The sequence below is a fragment of the Hippopotamus amphibius genome, chromosome 12 (assembly GCF_030028045.1).
Source record: "Hippopotamus amphibius kiboko isolate mHipAmp2 chromosome 12, mHipAmp2.hap2, whole genome shotgun sequence".
In the NCBI taxonomy this organism is placed as follows: Eukaryota; Metazoa; Chordata; class Mammalia; order Artiodactyla; family Hippopotamidae; genus Hippopotamus; species Hippopotamus amphibius.
In genome coordinates this window covers 17,420,582-17,439,986 of record NC_080197.1, presented here as the reverse complement: position 1 = coordinate 17,439,986, position 19,405 = coordinate 17,420,582, and the positions used below count along the sequence as shown (strand labels likewise).

General features: G+C 50.8%; 2 protein-coding genes across 7 annotated transcripts in view; both read left to right on the top strand.

Moving 5' to 3' along the window:
• The first annotated feature begins 419 nt into the window (after window positions 1–419).
• On the top strand, window positions 420–17,649 carry SGK2 (serum/glucocorticoid regulated kinase 2). Of its 2 annotated transcripts, XM_057702028.1 has the most exons (13): window positions 420–558; window positions 1,719–1,780; window positions 2,322–2,371; window positions 2,854–2,911; window positions 3,119–3,202; window positions 4,458–4,589; window positions 5,655–5,767; window positions 6,065–6,101; window positions 7,174–7,260; window positions 10,177–10,272; window positions 11,004–11,159; window positions 13,465–13,554; window positions 15,275–17,649. In XM_057702028.1, the coding sequence occupies exons 2-13, from the start codon at window positions 1,745–1,747 to the stop codon at window positions 15,437–15,439; spliced, it is 1,104 nt and encodes a 367-aa protein (XP_057558011.1). In that variant the 5' UTR covers window positions 420–558; window positions 1,719–1,744; the 3' UTR covers window positions 15,440–17,649. The 2 variants fall into 2 exon arrangements, with proteins under 2 accessions (XP_057558011.1, XP_057558010.1); XM_057702027.1 differs by lacking the exons at window positions 420–558; window positions 1,719–1,780 and adding an exon at window positions 2,026–2,139.
• Window positions 17,650–19,144: 1,495 nt separating this feature from the next.
• The window catches only part of IFT52 (intraflagellar transport 52), a 29,627-nt gene continuing 29,366 nt past the window's right edge, over window positions 19,145–19,405 (top strand). The window contains exon 1 of one of the 5 annotated variants that reach the window (XM_057703481.1): window positions 19,145–19,274. In XM_057703481.1, coding sequence (XP_057559464.1) covers window positions 19,254–19,274 — 21 coding nt within the window. In that variant the 5' untranslated portion in view covers window positions 19,145–19,253. The remainder of the gene's footprint in view (window positions 19,275–19,405) is intronic. The other 4 variants (XM_057703483.1, XM_057703482.1, XM_057703480.1 and 1 more) reach the window with 4 other exon arrangements.

Below are 19,405 nucleotides of genomic sequence, written 5' to 3'. Positions count from 1 at the left end.
TAGAGGTACACACTGCCGTGTCCGCACACTACACTACACAGTGACTCACTGAAGCACATCTGCACACAGTGAGAACGGGCCGTCACAGATGTACAGACACACCGACAAAATTATACAAACGTGGTCACACTGATGCACAAATACCTCGACATACAGGGACACAGCGATACACCAGACAGACAGACACGCTGACACACACAACACCTGCACACACACCCCTTGCCCCGCACACTCACACACATTCTAACAAGCCCCAGCGCGGCCGGGCTCTCCCGCAGCTGTCACTCACCACTTTCCACCCACACCCCCCAGGGGGAGGCGATGTCCCCGAGGGAACAGAGGTCTTCGGTCCCTTCTTAAGCCCTGCTGGCTCCCACGTGACATCAACAGCCCCCTCGCTGTGGCCGGGAGCTCCGAGCTGGGTGCCGGGGCCAGGCCAGCGCCAGGCACAGACACTTCGGCTCTTGTTGGGAGAACAGAGAGAGGCTCTCTTGTCCGCTGCCCATCCTCCGGCTCCAACGGCTGGTTCTCCCAGAGGCCTGTCCTCGGGCTGTGCAGGTACTTGCGACGCGGGAGGCCAGGGCCTGGCAGAGGGGCTGTCTGGGCCAGGCCGGGAGGGGGTGTGGGCTGTCTGCAGGAGTGCAGACACGGGGCACTGGCTGAAGCCAGGCTGCACTCCCTGTTTGGGCAGTTCTGCGGCTCACTCTCTCAGGGCTCCACAGGGCTGGGCCTCCCACAGCAGCCCGGGCCGGGCCATTCCCTCGCTTCCCCTGGGGTCACTTTCTCTGCTCCCAAGAAGGCCAGGGGGTGGTTGCTCCAGGGTCCCCCTTGTAAAGATGGGTGGTCCCTACTGCAGCCCAGACCCCACAGCAGGCCAAAGCTGGGGTCTTGGGATGCACAGTACTCAGCAGCCCCCGCGAGCAACTGGGTTCTCAGATGAGATCTTGGTTCTTGGCCTTGATCTTCTAAGCAGGGGTGGGTCTGTGGGGTCCTGGGCATGCTGAGCCAGGACCTGGACATACCAGCCTCCTCCACCCTGCAGGCTGGGAACAGGGAAGACATATGCTCCTGGTCACATAGACCATTGGTCACACTCTCAACTGTTTCATCTCAAATAGACATAGGCCAGTGGGTCTGTCTATGGCTCTGGCCCAAGGTCCCCAGGGCAGCTGCCCTGCCAGGGACATTAGGCAGAAGTCTTTGTAGCAGAGAGATGATAGTCAACACAGAGCCCAGCGCGGGGCTGTCCACAGGCATCCAGGGTTGCAACATGCCTGTGTGGGTTCCAGCGGAGCCCAGCCTGCCCCTCACAAGCTGTGGGACTCTATGTAAGTCCCTTTCTAGGCCTCAGGCTCCCCACCTGTGAAATGGGGGGGAGGGTTCAGACTTTATGCTCTGCAAGAGTCCTTCCAGCCCAGGCATCCAGAGCTGCTCTGGCTCCCCAGGATCTTGGTGCCCTGGCCATCCTCAACCCTTGAAAAGACTCAGCCTGGGAGGGGCCACCCCTGACCATCCCCCCTCTCTCCCTCCTGAGATGTTTGACTGGAGAGGCTGGGTCCAGGGGATAGTATTTCTCATCCCACGCAGGCATTGCTGGCCTCTGGCCGGTGTCAGGGGTTGGAGAGGGGTGGGGAGGGCAGCGGTGTCCAAGGCCCTAGACAGGTGACACTAATTCCCCAACAACACTTCTCTCATCCTGCTTCTCCTTGTGTCCCCAGAGCCCACCTGATCACTGTTACACGGGATGGACTCTAGTCCGGCTGGGACCCCCAGTCCGCAGGTGAGTGGGTCTTGGTTCCCCCGCTCACCACCAGGCGGCTCACCTCCTCCCAAGGCTGAAGACATCGTGGAAGTCCCAGTCATCCGGGTGGGCTGTCCCAGGACTAGGGGGCCCACTGGGGTCACTGTGAGCTCACAGACCTGGGCCATTTGCGAGGTAAAAAGAGAAGAGACTCGGGCAAGGGCTTCAAGAAGTAAATGGGGTGGAAAAATCATGGGACTGGCCTTGAGGACATCTGCGTTCTCATGCCCGTGGGGCTGCCTGTAAGTCCTTGGACAGCTCTTCTCTGGGCCTCAGTTTCCTCATCCTCACATTTGGTACAACAGGCAGCAGCCTCCCAAGGCTGTTGTGTGAAGCAGGTGAGATGGTGGATGGGTGGGTGGGTTGGTAAATGGAAGGATGGAAGGAAGGATGGACGGAGGGGAGGAAAGAAGGCTGGTAGAGATATTGGAAAAGGAGCAGGGCTTGGACCAGGGGAAAGGGAGGGGCCCAAAGTGGGGACCCTCTCATCTTAATCACTTCTTCCTTTAAATGTCTTTAGCCCCCAAGGGCCAATGGGAATATCAACCTGGGGCCTTCTGCCAACCCAAAGTGAGTTCTCATCTCTCAAGTAACTTTCTTCCCATGCTCCCCTCATACCTGGCTCCCCTAATCCAAGTTCTCTGGTCCAGCATCAAGACCCTCTGCTGTCGGGGCCCAGGACCAGCCCCCAGCTTTATCTCCCAGTAATTCTCCAGCCTCTGCCCTGTGGCTGGAATATCCCCTCCGCAAAGTCTGCATTATTAGCAGCTCGCCACCTCCAGGCCCTTCTCAGTCTTTGGAGGTCAGATTCCTTGCCTTCTATGCTGTTGTGTCTGGCTTTCTCCCCACCTTGCCTGTTGTTTACTCAACTGAGAGATACCCAGAGGCAGGGGCCAGTCTTATGAGACCCTCTTGGTTGGGAGAACATGGCGTTCTTAGAAAGCTCCCTGCCTTCTCCAGCTTCTAATTTAAAGAGAAACTCTGATTTGAATTAAGCCATCAAGTTTCCCACGCATGCAAATGCTGACCCATGTTCCTCCCTCATCCCCCAGTGCCCGGCCCACCGACTTCGACTTCCTCAAAGTCATTGGCAAAGGAAACTACGGGAAGGTGAGTGACCCATGAGTGTGGGAGGCCTGGGTCTCCCCTTCTCCGGCCTCTTGCGTGCCCTGCTGTCACTTGCATGTGCAGAGAGGGAGCTTACAGCCTGCAGAATCACAGGCGCAGGGCCAGGGCTGGAGGCCTGCACTACCATCAAGAAGTCCAAAGCCCAGTGGAGTAGTCACCCACGGGTTCTGCATCTGTCTTTCTGCTCAGGTCCTACTGGCCAAGCACAAGTCCGATGGGATGTTCTATGCAGTGAAGGTGCTGCAGAAAAAGTCCATCTTAAAGAAGAAAGAGGTACCAGGACTTGGGCCCAGGCATCTTCGCTCCTGCTTCTCGACTCCCCCAGCCTTGGGTGGCTTCCAAAGATGGGTCCCAACTCTGGGCACAGAGATGGTCCAGCAGGGGGACCAGGTGGTGCCTGGGATGCTGACCCTTCTCCAGGAAGGCAGGCCAACGGCCTCACCCAGAGGACCTGCAGGTGGCCCAGTCCCAGCCCTCTGCCTTCCTCTAAAGAATCAGGGCTCCATGGGCGACCAGTCCTCTGCCCATCAGGTGCCACCCTCCCCATCTGTGCAATGTGAAGGGTCACACTTTAGGCTTTCCAAAGGCGCTTTGAGCCACAGCCATGTGGGAGTTCTAGATGCTTCTGCTGACTTGAGTCTCTTAATAGCAACTCTATGAGAAGGACAAAGCAGGCCCTGAGAGAGAACTGAATGTCAAGCTGCAGGACTCAGGAGAGGGGATTACTGTTAACAAGGACATTGAAGGGCAAGTGTCCTTCAGAAAGCTGAAGGAGGTGGCCTTGCAGCTGGCCTTGAAGATAGGATTTTGTTGTTGTTGTTGTTGTTGTTGTTGTTTCAGCTTTTTTGGGCTGCATTGGGTCTTCGTTGCTGTGTGTGGGCTTTCTCTAGTTGTGGCAAGTGGGGGCTACTCTTCATTGCAGCGCTTGGGCTTCTCAGTGCAGTGGCTTCTCTTGTTGTGGAGCACGGGCTCTAGCTGTGCAGGCTTCAGTAGTTTCAGCCCATGGGATCAGTAGTTGCAGCACTCGGGCTCAGTAGTTGTGGCACCGGGTTTAGTTGCTCCACAGCATGTGGGATCTTCCCGGACTAGGGATCAAACCCGTGTCCCCTGCACTGGCAGGCTAATTCTTAACCACTGCACCACCAGGGAAGTCCAAAGATAGGATTCTGATGGTCTGAAAACAGGGCATCCAGGCAGGGGAACAGCAACAAAGGCTGAATGTGGATAGTGCATGGCTTCTTCCCTCTGTGAGATTGTCCTTGGGACTCATTTGCGCAGTAATCATACATGCTTTGCTTCCTGCCCTGGGATGGGGGCAGGGGATTTGGATCCAGGGTTGGAGCTGCACCCACGTGGAATGGCGGGGGATGAAGTGGACCACGCAGAGTCCTGGATGCTAAGCAAGGAGCCCGGGCTTGGCTCTGAGGGCAGTGAGGAGCTACGGTGGGTGTTTGGGCACGTGCACGAGAAGATCCTGGGCGGGGTGGTCAGGTGGGCGGTGACATGGCCGGTCTGTGTGACTCCGCAGCAGAGCCACATCATGGCCGAGCGCAGCGTGCTTCTGAAGAACGTGCGCCACCCCTTCCTCGTGGGCCTGCGCTACTCCTTCCAGACGCCGGAGAAGCTCTACTTTGTGCTGGACTATGTCAACGGGGGAGAGGTGGGTGGGCGCCCCCGCCCTGCCCAGCGCCTTCCCTGCCTGACTCTCCCTGGGAGCTCTCCGTCCCACGTGCTCACGGTGCACTAGGTTCTGGAACGATTTTCCCTCATCCTTACAACAGACCCATTTTGCAGCTGAAAAAACTGAGTCTCGGGGAGGTAACTCACTTGCTCAAGGCCACTCAGCCCATACCTGGCAGAGCCAGAATTTGAAGGCAGGTGTAATTCCCAGCCATTATCATTTCATGACTTCCATGCAAAGCTGCCCCGGACCCCTTAAGTGGACTTGAAAAAAGTCAATGTTAGAGGAGCTCTGTGGTCAATATTTCTAATACCGCCATTTTACACCATAGACCACTACATGAGAGTGACCAGTCCCTGTGGGAACGATCTGAGGCCACCTGGTGACCCAGAAGCACAGCTGGAATAAGCTGGGCTCCCTTTTTCTGTCTCTCTGAGCAAGATGACAAGATGGCCCTTCTCAGTGACCCCAGATTTAACTTGTGACCTCATGTTCTTTAGCCTGTTGCCAAGAGGGAAGTTTTTCTCCTGCATCCCTAAATTACCTGGTGGAGGAGAAGGGCTTTCTTTGCCAGCAAAATAGACCAAAGCAACTGTCTCAGGGGCAGGTCTAACGTGGGCTCAGTTTGACCATCATAATCATTTTATCACATGGGTTGGAGGAAAAGCACATCTTTGACCCACCCAGCTCTGCAAATTACAGTATGTGACCTTGGGCAAGTCACCTGACTGCTCTAACTCTTCCAGTTTCCTTTTCCAAGAAACTGGCCTCTTATACCTGGAAGGTAATCAGGAGGATAAAAAGAGATTAGAGACGTGAAGGGGTCTGGCTGGAGCCTGGGACACAGTAGGTGCTCCATCCCTAATTCATCTCTCCTCTCCTGCTAACACTTAGCCAGTTCTGTGGGGTGGGGGCCGGCATGCCCTTCCTCATATGGGGACATTGCAGCTTAGAGAGTGGGTGACTTGGGCAGCTGACCCTGACCCTGCACTCGAGGAGCTGGAGCTGCCCAGAAACCCTCTCACAGACCTCCTCCCCCTCCAGCTCTTCTTCCACCTGCAGCGGGAGCGCCGGTTCCTGGAGCCCCGGGCCCGGTTCTACGCCGCTGAGGTGGCCAGCGCCATTGGCTACCTGCACTCCCTCAACATCATTTACAGGTGAGACCTGCCTGTGGCTCAGAGCCAGGCCTGGCCCTTCTGCCCCAACAGCCAAGGGTTGTATGGACCCCTAGGTCCTGATGAAATCCCGGTGAACTTGGTCCTTTGTCTGAGGAGGAGGGACCGTCAGCAGGTGGGTGCCTCCTCCTTCCTGGGATCTAGTGCCCATCCTCCTTGGGCTCTTCCTGTGCATCTTTGTGCGCCTCCAGGAATAGTCCTCCTTCAGGACCCCTGTCCCCAGCTCACCTCACTAAGCAGCTATGACATCACAGTGCCCTTTACTCTCATTTTCTGCAGGGACCTGAAACCAGAGAACATTCTCTTGGACTGCCAGGTTGGTGTGTATGTGTGTGCGTGCAGATAGCTGCACATGTGTGCTGTGTGCCCATGAGCGTGTGTGCATGGGTTTGCATGCATTGTGCACGTGTGCATATGGCTAGGGACGCATTCAAGTGTGTGTGTGCATGTGTGCCTGTGCCTGTGTACACACATACCCACATACATGTACACGCATGTGCCTTATGTGTACATGTGACCATGTGTACGTGTGCATGTATGTGTGTGTATGAGGTCGAGGGGCAGGGGTGGAGCGACGTGGAGGCTTGAGGATTTTGTAGTCCTTCCATGTCTTAGACTGGGTTCCCTGGAAATAGACTCTGAGATGGAGCATTGGGTGCAGAAGGTTTTTGGGAAATGCTCTCAAGAGATCCACATTTGAGGGGTTAAGAAGGCAGGATGGGGCAGAGGAAGAAGCTCACCTGCATTGTGGTTGCAAGTGAGGCCTTGGCTGATCTTACAGGGGTGGGTGGGCCTGAGCTGGGATAGCTCTTTAGAACTGTTCCAAACTGAGGCAAGGAGGCTGGGCATCTATGCCCCTATTTGACCAGTCATTGGATGGGGAGGATTGCCGCTTGAGAGGGGGCATGACTTTGGATGAGGGCAATGGCCCAGCAAGGGGGGATGGGCAGGACAGCTCCTAAAGAGGGGATCTGGGCAGAGCCCCACAGTATCCACTTACTGCATACCCTCTCTCAGCCACCCTCTTGCCCAGCTGTCACAAGGTATGGTTGCTCTCTGGGTCCCCAGCCCTCTGTTAAGGGGGCTGCTGCCACTGGGCCTCTCCAGTGGGGACATTCTGAAACTGCCGCTGCTGTCAGTTGTGGATCTGAGTTTGTGATGGGTTGGAGGCAGACAGGGCAGTGCCATCTCCCCACCTGGCTCCTGTGCTGCTCTTGACATTCAGTTTAGAAGCACTGAGTCTGAGTGGAGCCACCAGCCCATGCCTGTGCCAGGGCCATCAGACCTCATGGCCACTGCCCCAGATGTGGCATCTGGGCTTTGGGGATAGACTTGGCCGTACCTTTGGCTCAGACCACCCTCCCACCTCTGCCCCCTGTCTTCTACAGGGACACGTGGTGCTGACAGATTTTGGCCTCTGCAAGGAAGGTGTAGAGCCCGAGGAGACCACGTCCACATTTTGTGGCACCCCCGAGGTAAGTTAAATCTCCTAGGGGGGGTGAGGCCAGGAGTGGGTGAAGCCACAGCTCCTGATTAGAGCCACCAGATTACACCAGAGGGGCTCACTCCTTCCACCCAAGCACTTCCGCTGAGCTGGCTGTACACTTAGCCTTGGTTTCCTCATCCCTGTCATGGGGGCATCAGCTCTAGGAGCTGCTAGTGAAACAGGAGGGCAGGGCACAACCTTTGAAAGAATGACATAGCCCTAGGACATAACATAAACTGATTAGAACCAAATGGGTCCAAGATGGTGCACAAGTGAACTTCCAGGTGCCAAGACAGTTCCAAGCCTGACCATGAGGATGGGAAAGTGGGTGTGGCCCAATCCTGGAATACTCCGCCCACTCATTAGCCTTTGAAATTACCCACCCTTACAAAAACTGACAACCCCCATACCCTGGTGTCTTTCTCACCTTCTGAGATGGCCCACACTCTGTCTGTGCAGTGTGTTTCTCTCTAAATAAATCTCTAAATAAACTTCTTACCTATCACTTTGTCTCTCACTGAATTCTGCGATGAGACATCAAGAACCTGAGCTTAAGTCCTGAAACCAGCTGTGTGATCTCAGTTGGAAGATCTTGGGTTTTGACCAGGTTTGAGTCCCGGCACATGGATTCAAGTCCCAGTCTGAGGTGCACAGTTTCACTGGGACCAGGCTGGTGAAACTGCAGCAGTGCTGTCGAATAGAAATAGAAACAGAAATGCACACCATATATGCAATTTTTGTGTTTTTTGTTTTGTTTTGTTTTGTTTTTTGGCTGAGCCACACAGCCTGTGGGATCTTAGTTCCCAACCAGGGATCAAACCCGCACAGAGTCTTAACCACTGGACTGCCAGGGAAGTCCCCATGCAATTTTAAAATTTCCAGCAACCACATTTAAAAAGAAGAAAGAGGCAAAATCAATTTTAATAATATATTTTATTTAACCCAACATACACAAAATATTATGTCAACATACAATCAATATAAAATTGTTGAAATATTTTATTCTTTTTTTTCTAACTAAGTCTTTGAAATCCATTCTGCATTTTACACTTACGGGTCCATCTCAGCTCAGATCAGCCACATTTCAAATGTTCAGTAGCCACACGTGGCTAGTGGCTACTGGATGGGCCAGCACTGCACTGCAGGGTGAAGTCCATGTGCTATAGGAAGCCCTGGCCTGACAGTGAAGATCAAGGTTTGCAGGTGTAAAGACACTGGTCTACCTTCATCCAGCCACCAAGAGGGTTGGCTGGAGGGTTAAAATCTGTGGGTGTCAGCAGTAATTCACACACATCTCTCTGTCCTGCCAAGGTGTCTCTGCAGCTTTGGGGTTAAAATCCTTTCCTTAAATTCCTACCAATGTTGAACCTTGGACCTTGGACCCAAAGGGGTTCCCAGCTTCCTGGACAGATGTCTGGGTGGGGGGTGGGGGGGCTGAGGCTGCAGAGCTGGCAAGTCCTCCCTAGCTGGCATGGGACAGGACTTTAGCTTTTGTTTTTCTCTGTATACTTGAGAATCTGGGTCTCAGATTTCAGCTGAGCCTCCTCAGTTTGGTTTTAGGGGAGCTGATGGACAGATGACCTCTCTAAGCAGGAGCCATTGTCTGTGTTTGGGTATGGGAGGGTGTCCTCTGGACAGAGCTGGCCTCCCAAAGCCTACTAGCCCGGCCATCCCTTCCTTGGATTCTGCCAGGGTGAGGAGCAGGGAAAACGGCACCTTGGATCGTGTCGGAGACATGTGGCCCTAACAAATCTTCTCTTCTATGACTCAGCCACTGCCATGGTGCCGGGGAGTACAGACAAGAGTAACCACAGGGCCAACACATAGATTAGCATGTGCCCTTAACACGGCTCCTAGGGAAGGATTCTGCAGCCCCATTATGTGGGTGAGGAAACCAAGGTTCTAGGAGATTCAGTGACCTGCTTGTGACCACACACCCAGTAGGGCTCAGGTCCGTGTAACTCCCTGCCCCCTCTCCATACTCCCAGAGTCTCTCAAAGTGGCTTTGTCTGCTTCTGAGACCCCTTTCTTCAGTAACAGAGACACCAGGCTAAGAGGCCACCAAGCCCTCAGGTTTGGCGGGAAGCACAGCTCTGCCCCAGGTTCTCTCCTTGCGTGAGGCCAGATACATGCCACCTCCTCTTTCCTGACTTTTCCGTTCATCTCTTACTAAGGTTTCTAGTGCAAGTATGTACCACGTTGATTTACACTTTATCCGTTAGTCTTCCCAGTGCCCTGTGAGTATTCCCAGGGCTCTCCTAGCCCCAAGACACTGATTGGATGATTTTGAGCAAATTACATAAAGGCACCCAGACTAATTAGAAAAAGTTTCCCCTTTATTTTTAAATTTTTATTTATTTTTTTGGCTGGACGAGATCTTAGTTGGGGCACGTGGGATCTTCATTGCTGCACGTGGGATCTTTGTTGCGACACGCAGACTCTTAGTTGCAGCATGTGGGATCTAGTTCCCTGACTAGGGATTGAACCTGGGCCTCCTGCATTGGGAGCACAGAGTCTTAGCCACTGGAACACCAGGGAAGTCCCTCCCCTTTAAATATATGTCAGTTGTCAGATATAACCCTATACAAGGGTTATGGCTTGGTAAGTTGATCACAGCCAAGCTTGCAGCCCCCTTACCCCTTTCGCAGGTAATTTTGTGTGGTGCACAACATACATAACTGTACAGGGCAGTCCTGCCTGATTTCCTCTATGTCCCTAGCACACTGGCAAAGAGCCCCACACAAAGCAGGTCTTTGACAAATGGATGCTGAATGAACATATACACAGGCAAGTATATATCACAGCAGGATCAACCCCTGGTGAGCTTCCACCCCCCGCCGCCTTGTTTACAAATGCAGAGACGGAGGCTGAGTGTCTTTCAGATATGTGTATTTCCCTTCAACAGTACTTGGCTCCAGAAGTGCTTCGTAAAGAGCCTTATGATCGGTCAGTGGATTGGTGGTCCTTGGGGGCGGTTCTCTACGAGATGCTGCACGGCCTGGTGAGTGAGGTATAGCTGACTCTGGAGGAGACGGGAGCGGATCTCTTCCTTGTGTGGCCTCCTCAGGCTCCTCGAGGAACTGAATGAGCCATCACTCCTCTCCAAGCTGAAAAAAGATGATGTCAAAGTGAATACAAGGATTAAATATACTTTTTTCAATAAAGTCAGTTCTGCACTTTATAATATACTGTCTCACATGTTACTCCTTTGGTGCCTTAAAACAGCCTTAGGAGGCTGGCACCGCAGGAAATGGAGTTTTTCTTATCTTACTGAGAGGGAAACTGAAACCCAGAAAGGTCACAGTGCTGGGAGGTTGTGGAACCAGCCTCTGGACCCAATCCTCAGCTCCCTGCTCTTCTCATCTGAAAAATTACAACCTGTCTCAAAGGATAGTTGTGAGGCTGGCATGAAATTATGACAGGAAACCATTAACTTCGCAAAGTGCCAAGTCGATGCACAAGCTGGATTAAAAGACATAGGATAGAGGTGGTGCCTGGGGAGATCCACAAGCCTCACACTGGTGGGGAGAGACTTCTCGGCCTTCCCGGCAGCCTGTCTACTGTGCTGGATGCCCGGAGGTCTCTGTCTGTCTCCAATCTGCCACGTGAGCGATTGCACAAGACACAGGTCTGGCTGAATCCTTCCAGCTGCCCACTTTGCTCCAAGTGTCCCTGAGAACTGTGCCCACTTTAGCATGCATGATCCTCCCATCTCTCTCCCTCTCTTACCAGCCACCCTTCTACAGCCAAGACGTGTCCCAGATGTATGAGAACATTCTGCATCAGCCGCTACGGATCCCCGGGGGCCGGACGGTGGCCGCCTGCGACCTCCTGCAAGCCCTTCTTCACAAGGACCAGAGGCAGCGGCTGGGCTCCAAAACAGACTTTGTAGGTGACCTGCCAGCAGAGTGCTGGCCCCTCACGGGGCTCGCAGCCCCCTGCAGAGGCAGCCCAGAAGACACGCATCCAGCTGCTCTGTAAAACCAGGCACTGCTAATTCACGCATTGGGAGATTCACAGCTGCTGCTGCTTACTTAATTTCCTTCAGTCTAATACTTTTATCCAACCAACATGTATTGAGCACCTACTACGTGCCAGGCATTGAACTAAATGCTAGGGGTTCATGAGACTGGGTGTCTGCCCTTATTAAGCTTATGAGGGGAAGTCAGACAAACAAACATACATTTTTACAGAGTGTGACAGTATGATAAGAGGCCAGACGGGGATTCAGGCAAGGATTTCTTGGGACTTGCGCTACAGCATGAGGGAGCAAAAACAAGTAACAGGTGCTCTTGCTCTCCGAGGAGGGTGGGCTGGTTCCTTAAAAGGGGTGAGGGTAGCGGGGGATCTGTGGTTGGACAGGAGGGTGGCTTAGGTGGTCTGCCCACCCCCTTGGTGGTGGTGTGTGCAGGGCTTATGCCGGTATCGTGCTTTTTCTCCCAGCACTTCAGAAGTGGCAGTTGGGTTTTGGTCTTTTCGTATATTATGGTTCATAATTTGTCCCAACTGGCAAGTGTGCAGTTCTTTTTAGTCCCTTATAGTTTCTTTGTATTTTGTTGGAGGAGGAGACGTTTATCTAGATGTTTTTCTAGGTGCAAGTGCAAACATTCCAGTAAAGGGTCCCAGGTCCCCGCCAGTTTCAGGAAGACATTAACAATGAGCAGAAACAGACATTAATGGGAGAAGTTCACACTGGCATGGTCAGGGAGGTCCTCTGTGGGGAGCTGATGATTGAGCTGAGACTTGAAGGATGGGAAGGAGCCACTTGTGCAGAGAGCTGGGAGGAGGCATCCCAGACACAGGGCACAGCATGTGCAAAAGTCCTACAGTAGGAACAAGGCAGAGAGGGGTAATTAATCAGGTAATTAATTAATTAGGATATGTTGAGCCAGGGAGTGGCAGACCCAGTTTGAGTTTTGAGAAATTCCTCTGGCTTCTGTGCAGAGAATGAACTAGACTTGCTTTTCACAAATATCTGAGCACTTTCTCACATGTCAGGCCCCAGCTGGGCATCTGAATAGAGAGATGCAGAATTCATAGTCTGTTCTCCTAACAAGTTCATGAAATTTTTAAAAAATTAAAGCAAAACTTTAAAAATAATCGTACACTCTCTACTCAACAAAAGCTCATTTGGATTTATGAAAAGATCACAGTACTTTCCCCCTAGAAGTTTGTTCTTCTTCCTAGCGAGATGCATGGACTGTGAGACAGACTACCCTTTCCCCTTTGGTAACCATAATTTTGTTTTCTATGTCTGTGAATCTATTTCTGTTTTGCATATAAGTTCATTTGTATCATTTCACCCAGTTTTTAAAATTTGGAGGCAACCAGTGTTACCAGTTTCTTGGGTATTCTTCTGGAAATAGTTTGGATCTGGCTTTTTAACAACCCCCACCCCCTGGGGTTCTGATATAGAGTGTCAGAGAATCATTCTTTGAGAAACACAGATAGAGGGAGGGTCCTGCTGGAACAGGAAGAAGTTGGTGCCAACATTGGTTTGGATTAGGAACGCCATGGTGAATCATGCCCAGGGCTGAATCCTAAATTCAGGATATTTGGGAAACCACAGCTTTTCTTTTTTAAAAAAAATTATTTATTTATTTGGCTGTGCTGGGTCTTAGTTGCAGCATGCAAGATCTAGTTCCCTGACCGGGAATCAAACCCAGGCCCCCTTCATTGGGAGCATGGAGTCTTAAACACTTGGACCACCAGGGAAGTCCCACCTGCAGCATTTCTTGGGGCTTTATTTCCCAAATCTTCCATAGTGAGTTGATTTGGTCTATTTCTCTGGTTAGCGTTCTGGAAGAGTCAGGAATGCACTGAAGCAGAGTGGGGGATGGGGGTGCCCCAAGATCCCCCGGGGCTCCCAAGAGAAGGTTCTGCTGTCTTGTTCACTGACATATCTGTGCAGCCTAGTATGGTAGAGAGTAGGTGCTCAGTATATAGTTGTGGAATAAACAAATGCTACAGGGAGAAGGCTTGGGTTCTAGATAATGGCAAAGGAGAGAGGTCTGACTGCAGACACTCCTTTGTCCTAGGAAACCAGCCAGAACAGCAGGTTACCTTCCTAGTAAAGATTTTAGGGCTTGACAACCAGTTGCCAATAGAATTGGCGCTCCGAGGGATGTGGGGTGGGGTGGGGTTGGGGGCCCAATGGAAAGGGCTACTTCTAATCAGCACCTTCTTCCTGCAGCTTGAGATAAAGAACCATGTATTCTTCAGCCCCATAAACTGGGATGACTTGTACCACAAGAGGCTGACTCCACCCTTCAACCCAAATGTGGTAAGAGGTCATTACATCCTAGATTCTGGATTCCCAGGGCTGGTAGAAACTTGGAGGGTGTTTGGGGAGGGTGTTTGTGGAGGGTATCTGAGCCCACTCCCTTTCTACAGATGGGAGAATCGAGGGTCCAAGGGGCTCAATGCTTTGTCCAAGGCCACCCCATAAGTTAGAGGCAGAATTGGGTCTAGAACTCAGGTGTCTTGCCAGTTGAGCTCTGTGTGAGGAGCCAGGCTGCCACTCCTCTACTTTTAACACCAATAACCCTCATCACAGAGCCCTTTACAGGTTTTAAAGTGCTGTGTCATGTAGCACACCCAGACAGAGTCAAGCCCTGTAAAGATTTCTATGTCAAGCTTTTTTTCCTGATAATAAAAATGACATGTATTTATTCTAGAAAGTGTGTAAAACAGAAACGTTTAAAGCATCAAGGAGAAAAAGTTTATTATCTCACTCCCAAGAGAAAGAACCACTGGCGTGTTTCCTTCAAGTCTTTTTTCTGTGTTTTACATAGATCATACTTCACACAGATAGATATCATCTCCTTCCTCTTTCCTTTTGCTAAAAACTATGTCATTATTTCCCTAAATCATATAAGGCTTTATAAGTATGATTTCAAGTGGCTGTATCATATTTCAACCCTATGTTGGCAACATAATCTATTCAACCATATTCTTATTTTTTTTTAAGAATCTTTTTTTTTTTTAATAAGATGACGTCTTTCCTCCTCTGATCGTTGGCTGCGTCAGGTCTTAGGTGCGGCATGCAGAATCTTTCATTGTGGCAAGTGGGCTCTTTGTTGTGGTGCGTGGGCTCCAGAGTGCATGGGCTCAGTAGCTGCAGTGCTTGGGCTCTCTAGTTGCGGCCACGGGCTTAGTTGCCCTATAGCATGTGGGATCTTAGTTCCCCGACCAGGGATGGAACCCACATCCCCTGTATTGGAAGGTGGATTCTTAACCACTGGACCATGAGGGAAGTCCCCAACCATATTCCTAATGGTGAACTTTAGGTTATTACCATTTTTTCTTTATCATAATGGATTGATGAATATCTTTAAGTGTATATCTATGCCCACAATTCCGATTATTTCCTTAAGATGGATTCCAGGTGGGGAATTACCAAGTCAAAGAATATGAATGTATTTTTATTTATTTATTTTTTATTATTGAGGTATAGTTGGCTTACAGTATTAAATTAGTTTCAGGTGTACAACATAGTAATTTGGTATTTTTATACATTATACTCCATACAAAGTAATTATAAAGTATTACTATATTCCTTATGCTGTCCATTACATCCTTGTAACTTATTTTATACCTAGTATTTTGTACCTCTTAAGCCCCTTCACCTTTTCTGCCCTTCCTCCCACCCCTCTCCTCTCTGGTAACCACTAGTTCGTTCTCTGTACTGTATTCGTTGTGCACATTTTTTAGGTTCTTGATTCATACTGCATTCGTGTAACAATCTACTTCCTACCAGCAGCATCTGGAGGGTTGGTGTAGAGCAGGCAGGGTGCTGGGGGGGTGGTGGTGGAGGAATTGATAGATTGTTATTGGACCTCAGGGGATACAATGACCAATGTAAATCCATGAATAACTGACAATTAAGTAAGGGTGCCCCTGGGACACTCAGAGGGGAGCCCTAACATCTCTCTCAGGGCTGTGGGCTCCTTTGGCAGCTCTGACCCCAGTGTTCCCTTCTCACCATTGGTTTACATTCACAGGCAGGACCTGCTGACTTGAAACACTTTGACCCAGAGTTCACCCAAGAAGCTGTGTCGAAGTCCATTGGCTGCACTCCCGACACTACTGCCAGCAGCTCCGGGGCCTCAAGTGCCTTCCTGGGATTTTCCTATGCGCCGGAGGATGATGCCACCTTGGATTGCTAGAAGAGAAGCACCTGTGAAACCACTGAAGCCATCTCGTATCTGGAAGGAATTACCTTCAGCTGCTAGTCACAGAGACCCAGAGTACCATGGCTTAAATAAGATTATTTTCCCCCAGCACATAAAAGGATGGCGTTAGGTGGTTCAGGGCTGGTATGGCATGTCATCAGAGGCTTTTTGTATTTCTGCTCTGCCATTCGTGGCAAGTGGCTTCTACTATTAGGATTATAATATTATCATAAGCTGGTACTAGAGCTCTAGCACTGCTTCTGCGTCCTGGGCAGGGAAAAAGGAGGAAAGAGCAAAAGGGCAGCTTTACAGAGCTTCCCCAGAAGCCCCACCCAGTGACTTCTGCTTGAATCTCAGTAGCCATCCATCCTACCTATAATGGAGGTTGGGATATATTTCTGATTAACTGGGCACATTACTCCCCACAATAACACAGGGGTTTCAACACTAAGGGAGAAGGGGAAAATGTTGGGTAGGCAACCAGCACCTCTTTACCAGAAGGTCTCTTGGCATTTGGATTTTAACCTCAATGTGTAAAATGACAGAGATGTAACAAGCCTATAGGGTATCCCCAACACCCTCTTACTCTTCTATGTCGATGATGTCTTTCTTTGGGTGGGTGGCATGGCACATTTGCTAGGTTTGTCTGCCTGGCATCTGAACCTCTTCCTATATTCAGGGAATTGCCTATTTTATGAGCCATAATGAGACGCAATAAGTACCACCACTTACAATAGCTGAAAATGCTAGATACTAACTTGCCCAGCCTCGCCTGCAGCTTGGGCCAGGCATGTGGCCTCAGGATGCACCTGTGCCAGATTTTTGACTCAAGGAAGGAACTGGGAGCTCTCTTTCATGTGGTGGCTGTAGCAATAAAACCCACAAAACTGAGTTCCTGATGTAGAAGTGGCAACGATGTAGCAATTGGTATTTACTGGCAGCATGGCTTTCCTCATTAGATCAGTGCTGCAGCATTATTCCTGTCATTCCTGGGAATCCTTGAGTCTCATTTTCTACTTTTCCCAATGATTATGAGAGATTCCAATCCTGTTAACCTCTCCTTTTTTGCCTATCTGGTCGAAGTCAGCTTCAGAACACCTGCCTATGCTGAACCAGTTTCTGTGCTAGACTCTTTCAGGTCTCAGTTTTCATCAAAACAACCCTAAGGTAGGAACTACCCCCTTTTTTACCAATGAAGAAACAGAGGCAGAGAAGTTGTATCTTGCCTGGAGGGCACATAGCTAATAAGGGCCAGAGCTGGGACTTGGAGCCATATAAGCTGACTCTGGGGCTCCCACAGGTAACCTTTGTGCTGGTCTGCCTCTCACTCTGTTAGGTTCAAGCAGAATGACTGTCAAGATCTCTAAGGAGAGCCAAGCCAGGAATTGGCTGGAACAAGCCAGGTGATGGGAAATGGGGTCTTGAAGAAGAGGCATTCAGTTGGACGCTCATGGTCTGAGCCTGGCTGCCAAGTTCAAGCTATGCTCTACCTCACACACCTCTGTATGTTTGGCAGGCCTAGGGCCATAGGGAGCCCAAGCTGGAGCTGGTACAGGCCTGGTGATTACCGATTTCTAAAATCAATTCTGATTGGACACAATGTGAGCATATAACACCCTATGAGTCCAGGATACCCTGCACTTGTCTGATGGATCATGCTACCCTATTTCAGTGAAAAAGTCTTTTTCACAAGCCTCTGGTACATCACCTATTTCAGGGTGGTCTTATTAGCTTTTTGGTTTATGGACAAGAAGGGAACTTTCTTAACATCAGTGTGTGCTGGTGATTTCACCGCCTTTTCCTCTGAACTCAGTCCCACTCTTTGCCTTAGATTTTTGTTTACCCAGCCCCCTGCCCTAGGAATTATGGGGGATGAAGCTATAAGACCATGGAATACACACCTATGACACTGACACTGAACTGCTGGGGATCATAGCTGGGTCAAGAGCTACTGTTACCCTCTGCCATGTGCTGTGAATTCTGAGGGAAACACTTTGATTTGATTTCCATCTTAATAGCATCTGCTAATAAGATAAATGTGAAACATGATGAGGGAGAGGCCAAAATTCCAACTTCCCAAAGCAAAAAGCAAGAGAGTGTACTTGTCTGAAATGTGATAGTACTGTCAAAACACACAACTCGCTGTGGGTTGTGAAACACGTAATGGTTCTATCTGTTCTAAGACTCTAAAATCACAAATTTTCACCAGGATAGAAAATAAAAATGAAAAATTATGAATACTGAATCGATCTGTTCGGTATCAGAACAGCTATGTTCCTACCTCTGTTAATTCAGCACATTCTGAGCTGCATATGCAGTATCTACAATCCTCATGATAAGCCAGCACTTAGAAATCATTAACCTCACTTTACAGATAAGAAACATTCACTCAGAGATAGTAAGCAACTTGCCCAAGGTCACCCAGCTGGTACAAGACACAGCCAGGAACTGAACTTGGCGGCAGCTAATTCTAAGGCCCTTGCTCTGTCTACAACCTCCACTAGTGGAAGAAGTGCTCTAGGCGGGTACTTTTTCAGTCTTCTAGCAAAAACTTGACTGCAAACTGTATTCACCCAATTTTGTACCAAAAGACAGCATCCTCAGAAGAGAAATCACAATCACCCCCTTCTCCACTTTTTAACTTTGTAGTGACAGTAGCTGCGAAAAGGAAACAAGAGTAGTGCATGTGTTTTAAGACCCTAAAACTCCAGCTACTCTGTACCTGCTTTAGACTGTAACAAAGTCTCTGCTCTCATAGGTTTGAGCCGGCAAGACAAGCTGCGTTGCACACACGTGCACGCTCCCTCAGGGCAAGCACTGAGCCCTCCCCTGCGGGGAAGGGTGGCCTGTTTGGGGTTACCGGCGTCTGGTTTTTCATTTTCATGGCGACATCAGGGCAACCCGTACATGGCGTTGGCTCTTCCGCATAAACAGTTCCTTCGACCCAAATGCCCCTCCGCAATCCTTGCCTTAATGAACCATTCTTCTCTCACTTCCCCGCTCAACCGGGACCCCTGTGTGCCCAGCTTCGGCCCCTCACAGCTCCCTTAAAAGTTTTTATTTTTTGGTAGAATCTGGTCATGTGTAACTCGCCGCAAGGGGATGCCCACAAGGCGGGTTCACCGCCCCTCCTGGGCCTGGCACTGTTGCGCTGATAGATGCGGGGTTAATCAAACAGAAAGAACTATTTCATGGCCCCATACTCACCACTAAACCTGCCCACCCTCCTCCTGGAGGTCCTCCCCGGCCTCCCAGGGCGCTGAAACCCTCCTACAACGCGCGCTAAGCCTCGAGTCCCGCGTTTCCCACCCTACAACCCCGGCCCAAGTTCGCAGCCACAAAGTTCCACACCCGCGTCGAGCCACCGCTCTGCGCCTGCGCCCTTGGGACCGAGGCTGGCCCTTCCTCACCCCGTGCCGGAAGCGTCCACTAGTCTCCTCCTTCAGGATGGTGCGAAGTTTGGGCCTTTGAGCCAATCATTTTTATCAGGCTTTAATGAGACTCGATATTAAAGGAGAAAATGAAATGAGTTTATCTTTGGCCTAAAGTTAATCCACATTCTATTTGATTTTACCTCCTATCCAAAATAATGGTACAGTCCCACATTAGCCCCGCCCCCTTCCCCCACCCATACTTCCGGTCCTGGGGGAGCTAGGTGAATCGGCCTCTTCCGTCCTGACGTCATCACGTCGCTCCGGAGGTAGCTCCACGCCCGGGTCCACGCCTTCCCGGAGCGCCGCTTCGCCTCCGCCGTTGCTAAGCGGCCTTGGATACCGGGCCGCGGGATGCTGGGCGGCGTCAGGTGAAGATGGTGGTCGCTGGGCCTCAGGTAAGGTGGACTCCGACTGTGGTGGACCGCAGGGGTGTTGTGGCGGCCTGGGAATTGGCCAAGGCCTCGCCGGACTGTCCTCGAGGCCGCTGGGCCCGTCTTAGAGAAAATAGAGGTCCGCTAGGGTAAAG